This window comes from Pteropus alecto, unplaced genomic scaffold, assembly GCF_000325575.1.
Source record: "Pteropus alecto unplaced genomic scaffold, ASM32557v1 scaffold86, whole genome shotgun sequence".
In the NCBI taxonomy this organism is placed as follows: Eukaryota; Metazoa; Chordata; class Mammalia; order Chiroptera; family Pteropodidae; genus Pteropus; species Pteropus alecto.
In genome coordinates, this window is record NW_006442109.1 from 4837193 (window position 1) to 4848975 (window position 11783).

At 33.2% G+C, this 11783-nt stretch overlaps 1 protein-coding gene and 1 pseudogene across 2 annotated transcripts; both read left to right on the forward strand.

Moving 5' to 3' along the window:
• Positions 1–8431, forward strand: GNPNAT1 (glucosamine-phosphate N-acetyltransferase 1). 2 transcript variants are annotated; one of them, XM_006920178.3, is made up of 5 exons: positions 2–189; positions 1190–1252; positions 4691–4818; positions 5727–5788; positions 7243–8431. In XM_006920178.3, the coding sequence occupies exons 1-5, from the start codon at positions 36–38 to the stop codon at positions 7388–7390; spliced, it is 555 nt and encodes a 184-aa protein (XP_006920240.1). In that variant the 5' UTR covers positions 2–35; the 3' UTR covers positions 7391–8431. The 2 variants fall into 2 exon arrangements, with proteins under 2 accessions (XP_006920241.1, XP_006920240.1); XM_006920179.3 differs by lacking the exon at positions 1190–1252 and having other exon boundaries at positions 1–189.
• On the forward strand, positions 3504–3622 carry LOC112469769 (annotated as a pseudogene).
• Positions 8432–11783: the final 3352 nt, after the last annotated feature.

Sequence of the window (11783 nt, forward strand, 5' to 3'; positions counted from 1 at the left end):
ACATTTAAAATTTTATTTTAGACCTTACTGTAAAAATGAAACCTGATGAAACTCCTATGTTTGACCCAAGTCTCCTCAAAGAAGTGGACTGGAGCCAGAATACAGCTACATTTTCTCCAGCCATTTCCCCAACTCATCCTGGAGAAGGTTTGGTTTTGAGGCCTCTTTGTACTGCTGATTTAAATAGAGGTATGGACTCACATAGTTTACAAATCCTGGTTAGAACTATAATTAGCATTCTATTTTCTCCACAAATATGATGATGATGGTGATAATTTAAAAAAATAATACTTGACTTTGGATTATTTTTTGTATTTAATTTTTAACGTGACTAAGACCCTCAATTTCAGTGTGTATGTATCAGGGCCAAGATCAGCTATTACTGTAAAATATTTCAAATAACTTAAGTACAGTACCATTCTTTCCTATAAGAGGCCAAAAGACTTCTCACAAAGGTGAAATTACCATGTATAATGAAACCTAAGGAAGAATCTTCTCTAAGAACCTGGATAGGGAATGAGAGTGGAGATAATCTGCCTGGGATAAGTTACAAAAGGTTTTGTCTACATGTTCCTTTTGTTTTAACAGCTAAGTTCTCCAAAAAGATTTCCTTAAATGTTGGTAATCAAAAATTAACTTTTTACAGTTTTCTTTTTGGTAGGAAACCTGAAGAAACCACTTTCGGTCAAGTTAGTGAGTTTGTAGAAATTAAGATTGTCAAAGTTCTAAAATGTACTGTTCACATTAATTTAAGATAACATGAAGTTAATCAGGCATCTTTAAAAATTGCAGTCTCAACAATTATATTTTGTATAGTATCATATTTGGTCATTGAAAATCTTGCACTTTTAAGTAAAACCAAAGCACATATTTGGGAAAATTAGGCATCCCTTGCATTGAATTTAATGCAAATTACATGAAAATGTACATGCTGGTTCTATAAATATTGAATATTAAGATTAACAATATTCCAAAAATCTTATGCAGGCAAAAACATTGGTAAAAATTATTCTTTGTTTTATATAGTGATTATAGAAAGAATAATGGGTTTCAATTTAACCTTTTGAAATAATAATTTTGAAATGATTCATTAAAGTTTTGAAAAAAAATTCCCCTTATTTTACACATTGCCCTATTTGATATATCTTTCATCTGCTCGTATGACTTGAAATCTGTTTTTGCAAACTAGGTTTTTTTAAGGTACTAGGTCAACTGACAGAAACTGGAGTTGTCAGCCCTGAACAATTTATGAGTAAGTACTACAGCTTCTTTTTTCTGAATGAAAGAAAGGGAAACAAGATTTTATTTTTCTTTAGAGGTCTGTTTAGTGTATACTATGTGATTTTTATTCAAATAGCTAGATATTATTCAAATAACAAATTAGCTATTTTTGTATCTTTAAAACATTTTTTTGTTATAACTGACATCAATATTATATTAGTTTCAGTCGTGCTAGACATTATATAACTTACGTGATCCCTCGATAAGTGTTGCATCTGACACCATGTATTGTTATTACAGTATTATTGACTATGTTCTCTAAGCTGTCCTTTACATCCCTATAGTTTGTAACTGTTGATTTGTACTTCTAAATCTGTTCACCTTTTTCATGCAATCTCCCAAACTTCCTTCTGGCAACCATCAGTTTGTTCTCTGTATCTATTGGTTTGCTTGTGTTTTTTTAGATTCCACATATAAGTGAAATCATGTGGTATTTGTCTTTCTCTGTCTGATTTATTTTATTTAGCATAATACCCTCTAGGTCCATCCATGTTGTCACAAATGGTAAAATTTCATTCTTTTTACGGCCAAGTAATATTCCACATCTTTATCCGATCATCTATTGATGGACACTTGGGTCTTGTTTTATTATCCATTCAGCCACCCTGTCTTTTGATTGGAGCATTTAATCTACTTACATTTAAAGCAATTATTGTTAGGTATGTAGTTATTACCATTTTATTCATGTTTTTGCTTTTTTTCCTTTAAGTCCCTTTAACATTTCTTGTAAATGGTGGTTTGGTGGTGATGAACTCCTTCAGCTTTTTCTTGTCTGGAAACTCTTTCTCTCTCCTTTGATTGTAAATGATAGCCTTGATGGGTAGGTAATCTTGGTAGTAGGTCCTTGCTTTTCATCACCTTGAATATTTTGTGCCAGTACTTTCTGGCCTGCAGTTTCTGTTGAGAAATCAGCTGACAGCCTTGTGGGAGCTCCCTTGTATGGGACTGTTTTAAAACTATTTTTGTCTTTAACTTTTGGCATTTTAATTATGTGTCTTGGTGTGGGCCTCTGGGTTCCTCTTATTTGGGACTGCACTTTGCCAGGATAGGGAAGTTTTCAGTCATAATTTCTTCAAATAAGTTTTCAATCCCTTGCTTGCTCTCTTACCTCCTTCTGGTACCCCTGTGATGTGAATGTTGTTACGCTTGATGTTGTCCCAGAGGTCCCTTAAGCTATCCTTTTTTTAAAATTCTTGTTTCGATTGAGTGTTTTCTGCTACCTCGTCTTCCAAATTGCATATTTGATCCTCTGCTTCATCTGATCTGCTGTTGATGCCATTTTGTGTATTCTTCATTTCAGCTATTCTTTACTTCTGATGGGTTTATCTCTTTTTTTGTTGTTGCCTGTCTCTTTGTTGAAGATCTCACTGAGATCATCTGTTCTTCCCCTAAGTTCACTAAGCTTCCTTATAACCAGTGTTTTAAACTCTGCATCTGGTAGACTGCTTGCCTCCAATTTGTTTAGTTCTTTTTCTGGTTTTGTCCTGTTCTTTCATTTGGAACGTTTCTTTGTCTCATTTGTCTGCCTCCCGTGTTTGTTTTTATGTATTAGGTAGAACTGCTATATCTCCCTGTCTTGGCAGAGTGGCCTTATGTAATAGGTATTCTGTGGGGCCCAGTGGCGCAGTCTCCCTGGTCATGTAAGCTAGGTGTTTCCTGGGCCTCCCTTATGGGGGCTTTGTGTGCCCTCCTGTTGTAGTTGAGCCTTGATTACTGTTGTCACATGAGTGAGAAGGATTTACCCTTAGGCTGACTGGCTGTGAGGACTGGCTGTGAGCACAGCAGACATTTCTCTTATACAGGGGCTGACCCTATGGAGCGAGATTCACTTTAGTGGGGCTCTGGTGCCTGCCAAGTCCACTCCTTTGAGTGTGTCATTCATGTTGCTAATTGGGTGGTGCTCTGGTGTGGTCTGAAGCTGACCACCAGTTCTATTGGTTCTGGAGCCTCTTGGTGAAAGCTAGGTCAGCTGCTACCTATGCTGAGGCCCTGGGAGTGGTTGTGCTGTGTTAGCTGTAGAAGTTGTTTTTACTGTAGTTATTTCCTTTCATGTGGTTAGATTATTCACAGAAATTTAATCACCAGATCAAAAATACAATAGAATGTTTGATTTTTATTGTTCCTTTATATTTATTTTAAGAGTAAGAGGTATTTGAGGTTATAGTTCAGCCCCACTCCCTCTTTTATACATATGAGAATGGAAGTCAAGAGAGGTCAAAAGAGTCTACGGCCATGCTACCCTGAACAAGTCCAATCTGGTCTGATCTTGGAAGCTAAGCAGGATTGGACCTAGTTAGTACTTGGATGGGAGACCACCTACGAAGACTAGGTGCTATAGACATAAAAAATAAGGGATTGTAAACTGACAAGGTCCTTGCAATCTGTGAGGTCAGCCAAGGGTTGCCTCTCCAAAAAAAAAAAAAAAAAGTCAAAAGATCACAAGTAGTTTATTGGTAAGGAAATAACCAGAACCTTCCTGACTCTATCCAGTGCTTTAAGTCATTTCTTATTTTCTATAATTTCATTTCCTTCAAAAAGAATTTTGTTTTGTTTTGTATTGTCTTACCCTCCTTAGATGAGGGTCATCATTTTTTAATTCTCATTGTTTTCCTTCATTGAATTTACTTCTTTCTACTCTGCACCACCCCTATCTAGAATGAGACTCTGGAAATAAACAATATGTGAGACTATTTCGCTTAGTTTTTATTCCCGAATTGCTTTTTGCATGCATTCCAGATAAGATGAGGACTATGTTATTTCGGTAATTAAAGTACTAAAAATCAAATCTGAAAGTAAAGTGCTTATTTTCTTTGCTCCTATTTGCTGTGTGATTTTGGGAAGATTACTTGGAAACATATTTTTCACCTACTTCACAAGGTGCTTTCAAAGGAAACAAAAACAGTGATTTCGTTTCTAAAAAAGAAAGTCGTGTAATCACGAAACACCTAAGATCACAAGGGAAAAACTGAAAAACTACTTTCGTCAAAATATTTTGAAACCAAAGACTAAAAATCAGAGAATGAAGCCAAACATTCCTGTTAAAATTTGCAAAGTTTTGTTCTACTCAAGTATCTGTTAGTGTAAAGGTTGAAGAAATAGATTTAAAGTAACTAATGATTAGGCAAAAAAGTGGTAACATCTATAGTTTATTTGTATTATAAGTGTTGTTCATCTAAAATAGCTATTATTAGTCTTTTACTTTGCTAGCATATTTTTTTAATGTGTGGACTATATTCTAATTTGGTGTTTCAACTACTTGGTCATTTTTAATATTTTCTTAGAAACAAAGTATAAATTACTATGGTGAAACAGCTTTAGCTATCTGATAATGAAGCGGCTAATCTTGGTATTTTTCTGGCACCTAATAGTTTAATGTCTACCACATAACATTGTTTTCCAATTTCCACAGAATCTTTTGAGCACATGAAGAAATCTGGGGATTATTATGTTACAGTTGTGGAAGATGTGACTTTAGGACAGATTGTTGCTACAGCAACTCTGATAATAGAACATAAATTCATCCATTCCTGTGCTAAGGTACATGCTCACATTAATGCTTATGAGCTAAAATGGACAAGTGTTTTCTAGCAAAACCTACACTGAGTTTCCATTAAACAAATCTGTTTTCTCACTACTTTTCATTGTAAAATGAGAGCGATATTGCTCTGAAAAAAGTTCTTAGAAGTCCCTTAGTACGAACAACTTCCCATTGTGTTCTGAGTTATGAGGAAGAAAATGTACTAACAATATAAAATGTTTGCTAAAAATTGTTCCTGAAGGAATTAGATTTGGCATAGTCATAGAGAAACCAAGTCAGCATCATGAAATTTGGCAGTAATGTTTAGAATCCCTAATGCTTTTTTTTTTTAAACAGTACTTTGAATATATTATACTAACACAAATTCCCATCAGTTTCCAAGTGGTAAAGGGTTCAGAATACTATATTTTTTCTAATTGTTACATTTTTAATGCCTGTAAAGCCCCTTTACTCCTAATGACACGCATGAAATAGTAAAGAAAGCCTAGGTAATCCAATAAGATAGGAAAATTTGGAATGTTTTCTATGAGTTACGAATTTTAGTGGAGTTTCTAGCAATTAATAAACTATTTAAATGTCTGAAATAAACTGTTAAGCAAGGAGCAGGATGACAGATATAGTACATTCATGACAAGATTATATTTAGGTGATGGGGATTCTGAGATTTGCTTTAAACAATGGGCTGGGGAGGTTCAGGATATAGACAAATAAGATTAGGACACAAGTTGATTCATTATATTATTTCCTCTATAATAATGGTTAAAAAGTGTTTGCATTTGGTTTTTGTTAAGTTCAAATTTATAAAACATTTATTTTTGTCAATGAATTTTTACCAACCGTAACTTGTTGATTTAGCTAAAGAACAAAACTACATGCTTAGTCCTTTAAACACTGTAAATGTTTTCAGAGAGGAAGAGTAGAAGATGTTGTTGTTAGTGATGAATGCAGAGGAAAGCAGCTTGGCAAACTGTAAGTAAGCAGAAACAAGGTAACCGTGTATAAATTAGATGCTCTGTCACTTTACAGTTTTTGCCAAGATAACTTGAACATGTTTTCCTGTTTGAAGTTCTTTTTTAGGCATCATTAATTGTGAACCTGTTCTCACTCTATAGCTTAGACTGAATTTAATGAAGTAATGAAGTACTTTTATTATTAGTTTTGCCAGTTTGAATATTGGAGGTATGCTATTTTACAGGCAGTAACATCTTTAAGTTACTTTTAACAGTAGTAGTCTCATACTAGTAGAAAATGAACTTTTGGCCAAGTCAATTTCCCCATTTCTCTGTCACGTTTAAAAACAAAGGAAATGTTCTGAGTCTCATAAGTTTTAGAAACATATACTAAAGCAGCCTCCACTGTATAATCCTTTATACATTTACCTAAATCCTTAAAAATAAATGTAAATTTCATGGGTTTAGTGCCTATTTTATAAGATGGAACTTGCTTAACATCTCTTCTGAGTTTTAAGGAAATCACTTAATAAATATGTACCTGCTATGTGCCAGATACTATTTGAGGTATTTGAGATACATCAGTGAATAAAACAGAGCAATTTCTAGTAGTCTAGTCCAGGAGTCCCCAACCCCCAGGCCATGAACCTATTAGGAACTGAGATGCACAGCAGGAAGCGACGGTTGAATAAGCAAACACTTCATCCGTATTTGCAGCCACTCCCCAGCGCTAGCATCACTGCCTTAGCTCCACCTCAGGTCATCAGGCATTAGATTCTCATAGGAGCACCAGTTCCTGATGCCAAAAAGGTTGGAGACCACTGCTCTATTCCACTTAGTCATACTTTTTATAATTCTTAAGTTCTGTCTTCAAATTGATATGATTTTTCAGTCTATGTAAACATGAGGAAACACTTCTGGTAAATATCTGTAGATCTTTTTTAGTTTTTTTTATTTTTACCCATAAGGCAGTTAGAAATCATTCTTATACTGGGCTTGGATTCTTTAAGGATTTGTAAAGCTGTATATGATACTTTCACAAACACTTAAGTAGTTTTAAAATGATAGGTAAACAATAGCTTTGTTCTCTATTTTATGTGGGAATGTTGACTGTTCCTAAGTCAACACTGATGAGAAAAAAACTTAATAATCTGGACTATATTTTTAAAAGGTTGATAGTCTTTAGTGTCAACAATAATCTTAAAACTTATTTTTAAAGAGCGTTAGGTTTAGTATTTGTCCTATTAACAGGCTGAAGGTTATCAAGTATATTTGAAAAAAAAATGCTTTGCGTGATTTAAATGATTATCTATGTACAATTTGAATATTAAAATGAACATACAGTAGGAAAGGCCATGACTTAAACTTATTTCTAATGTAAACTTGAAATTTTATGCAATATTCACTCATATTGTTACTAAAATCCATTTTTATTAACAAATGACCTATGCTTTTCCCCCCCTTTAATTTCAGGTTATTATCAACCCTTACTTTGCTAAGCAAAAAACTGAACTGTTATAAGATTACCCTTGAATGTCTACCACAAAATGTTGGTTTCTATAAAAAGTTTGGATATACAGTATCTGAAGAAAACTACATGTGTCGGAGGTTTCTAAAGTAAAAATCTTTTAAGAAAGACATTTGTCAGAGGAGCTAATGTACCAAGACTGTATATCCTTTTTACAGTTAAAATATTTTGCTGTAATCCAGTGACCTCTATAATGGATTGAAAAAACATTGTAATACAACAGATATGACATTTAGAAGATTACTTTGGGCTGGTGGGACATGCTGTGAGTTTAGATAACAAATATTATGAAGAGGATGATTTTTAACCAAAGGAATATATTTTTAACTTGAATCTTTTCTTGCATTGTATTTTTCTAAAGTTTGGCTTCATTCCTTGGCAGTCAGAGCATAGGTAGTAAGGAGTTATGTATTTGCTATCTGTACTGCTCATTTTTAAAAATCATACAATAAACAAGGCTGTTTCTTACCACATTCATAAAATTATTTGTTTCAGAGAAACATATCTAAATACCAGTTAGAGGTGTCATTTCCCATATATTACTTGAAATTCGATGTTAGATATATCATAACTAAATGTACAGCCCAACATTGTTGTTCCTAATACCGTACTGGCAAATAACCTGGTCAGCCTTTTAAAGTAGAAATAAAAATTAACATAAAATGTGATAAGATTCAAAGTAAATTTAAATATACAAGTTCATATAATTCTAATGTAGTGAAGTACCACCCATCTTATATGTGATATATAAATTCATTTAAAATACCTAAGAGCAAATACAAGGTACTTTTAACAGTGAATTAGCAAATCCTGGCATATTATGTATTTGTAACCTGATTTCTCATCTTTTCATGGGCATCTGAAGCCTCTCTTCTGAGAAACATTTTTATGAAAAATAGATTACAAAATTGAGTAGAATACTTAAAAATGTATCATACTGAATTTGTTATATTCTTAAAAATGTTGATGGAAGCTTTTCTATTTAATGTGATTATAATGGCATTCTGGTCACTATCCCGTTTTGATTTTATTTATTTCTTTTTAAGTTGAAGTAGAAATTACTTTATTAATGGTTCTAATCTTTTGCATTCCGTATTACATTAAAACTATTCATATGATAGTCCTTTGTTAGAATCCTGATGTTGTCTGTGTTTTTCTTGAGTCTTCTCTTAAACTCTATTAAGTCATGGTTGATATAATTAGTTTTGTGTACTTTGTAAAATGAACTTGGAAACTAAAGACTACCTGTTTTTCATCCCTTTTACTCACACCTACCTCAGCTGGATTTCATATTTCCCTCCATGCAGTAAGTTAAAGTTGGCTTTCTAAAATCATAGAAAGCCTTTACCAATAGAGGGTGACTGTTCATCTGCTGATGACCTATGCAAATGATCTGTCTCTTGCGAAAGCAACAAAGCTAGTTTTACCTTTTCTGAAATCCTACAGCCTTGTTATGACAGCTTTATTAAGTATACTCTAATTAAACTCATGTTAAAAAATGAGCCTAATAAAAGGTAAAGTTAAATGCTTCATTGCATTTCTTACCACTGAACAATTTGAAGTAAAACTGTCTACAAGGTTGGTGTTTCAGTGGTGTTCTTAAGGTCTTAAATTCCCCCTAAAGGAAATAGTTACAGGTAAGATAGAGTATATAAAAATTGTGTCACTGAGGAAAATGGCAATCTGTATTTAGCTTTAGTTAACCAAAGTATATTTATGGTTTTCTAAGCCACACTGTGAGTAAACTTGAGTACAAAAAAAGCTGCATAAAACACGTTACATTAACTATATTCACAATTTTGGGTATAATTTGCTTTTGAAAAGGTATAATGAAAAAGGCAGTTGTGATTTTTTTTTTTATTGTGCCCCATATATTGTATATTTGTATTTCACTGATTCTAAGATGTATGTTTTATGATCAAGGGCTTGTAATAGTTTACTCAGCAATATTTTACCTTTTAGTGGTATCTAAAATAATAGTGTGGTGATGGCATCTTAGATTTGATGAAAAATAGTATGTAGGTAGGCTAACAGGGAAGAGGATATTGTAAAAGCAGGAAGTATTTTTCTAAATGGGCTGGAAACTTTTCTATGGATTACCTTCCCTTTCCATTCAGGCATGAATTCCCTCGCTTCCAACTCTAAACTTGATCACCTAAACCTTAAAAAATATACTTGAGCTGAAATTTGGGTCTTGCATAGACTAGTGACCATATTTTGTGTGTGTGTAACCACAATGTTTTGGAAGATACGCAAGTGCTTATCAACATCCAATGTTCATTTATCCTTCTTAATCTGTGGGAGTAAAACTAGGTTAGTCTTACCTAGAAACCAGCAATTTAAGAAGTCCTGAGGCATATCAGTATAAATGAGTTTTTCAGTTCTTTGAGGTATAATGGCACAATAGTTTTAATACAACCACCAATCTTGACAAAATAATTTTAATACTTTGTGTCTGAGCTAGCAGCATCTTGCACTGTGACATTCCTATACATACATAAGCATTTTATCCAAGTACAAATGTTAAAAGCAGAGTAACTTAAGCAATTGCCTATACAAAGGTAAGTAGACACTGTAGGTTATTCTTGAATCGTTTTTGCTGCATAGTAAATTGCAATTACATGTCAGTATAATGTTACTGATCTATAGAATACACTTTGAACTGTGAGGTATGGCAACTCCCTATGAAAGAGAGCTAACATGTAAACCTGAATATTTTGAGTGATTTTTTTTAGCTGCCATGAATGGGTAAGACAAAAAAAATCCAGCATTCAAAGACCCTAAAAACACATTTTTCTAACCAATAAAAAAAATAAAATCTTTTAGCAATTCTCAGCTGTTTCCTAACATTTCCTTTTTGGAGCATTGTTGAATGGACAAAGAAAGTAAATACTGAAGTGAAGCTAAGTTTGTTATGGAATTGTGGATTAAGCCAGTTATTAAAAGAAATCCGCCAGGTAACTGCTCATTTACTTTACATCAAGTTGAGATCTCTATATATACATATATATATATATTCATCCCAACTTTATAATTCAAGATTGCAGTTAAATACTTCTAATTCACTTGAATTACCATGGTAATAAGACAATTAGAAACCTTATATTTTCTTTAAAAGGGCATGCTTAACATTTTTTGACATTACTTCTAAAATCAGGCGAAGCACAAATCCCACCCCCCTCCCACCACAAAACATATATTATGCCCTAAAAGTTAAGTAAGTGGTTGAGAGTTCGTAGCAAAAGTCATCACGGTTTAACATTTCCACCATAGAGTAGATACAAATAAACAGAAGTAACTGCTGTTTAAACATCTGATAAAAAAATTAATCGACCAATTAACTAAAATTAGAAGGTAAGAATACACAAATCCCACCCCCCTCCCACCACAAAACATATATTATGCCCTAAAAGTTAAGTAAGTGGTTGAGAGTTCGTAGCAAAAGTCATCACGGTTTAACATTTCCACCATAGAGTAGATACAAATAAACAGAAGTAACTGCTGTTTAAACATCTGATAAAAAAATTAATCGACCAATTAACTAAAATTAGAAGGTAAGAATACTGCCATTTCAGTTTGAATATTCTCAGTATTTAAGTTCCATACTTTGAAAATGGACAGTAAAGCAGTTGTTTTATATTCTGATGTAATTTTACTTTAAATTCTGTGCCCAGATTACGTAATGTTTAAAATTGGGTGCTACGTCACTCATACATTATTCAAATATTCTAGAAAATAAATCATGATTGGTTAAATGAATTGTAGTTAACTATCACAAAACATCAACGGAAAGAAAGGAATTACAGAAATGGAACCAAACAGAAGAATTAGAAGAGCTACCAGAAGAACTAGCTGAACATTAGGTGGAAGAATGGATACAAGATAAAACTTGCAATGTTCTTATATGAAAGAACAAACAACATGTTTGTCCACATTAATATTGTACTCAAGAAGATGACAGTCCCTTTTCCTAGTGTTTTAAGAAGGAGACAGTCTTTAATGTACAGTGCTGGGCAGGCACTTTAGTGACAAACATAAAAATTATAGTGGTTAGAAAAAGTGGGAAATTACCAGCTATAAATAATAAAATCTATTTTCGGCAACACTACTAGAGAGGATATGCATATTTAAGAAACTAATTTTAAAAAACTGCCTCATTTTCAAAACTTAAACGTACTCTTATGAAGATTCTTTTAAGCAGAATTTCTGCTGAATGAAGCATCACAGATTATTAGTTTACAAGAGAGATCTTTGCTGACCTATCCAATAGTGATCTATATACAGGAAAGCTGTGTTATCTGGCACTTTACCAACTGGAATTTCTGAACACTCGGTCCAGATCTTGACTATTAGACGGCCACACCAAATGACCTAATCACAACAGAATAGAGATCACAATGGGATTAACAATATGCTATTTTCAGGGTGGTAAAGCAGAAAGACAAGGGACATCAGAAGAATACCACCTGGATCAACAAGAAATTAA

What these genes read in the sequence shown, in the direction of transcription:
- GNPNAT1 (XM_006920178.3), top strand. Translation starts at nt 36, where the DNA reads ATGAAACCTGATGAAACTCCTATGTTTGACCCAAGTCTCCTCAAAGAA. An exon ending in TACTGCTGATTTAAATAGAG is followed by an intron (nt 190 to 1,189) that starts GTATGGACTCAC and finishes TTTGCAAACTAG; the next exon opens with GTTTTTTTAAGGTACTAGGT. An exon ending in GGAAAGCAGCTTGGCAAACT is followed by an intron (nt 5,789 to 7,242) that starts GTAAGTAAGCAG and finishes CTTTAATTTCAG; the next exon opens with GTTATTATCAACCCTTACTT.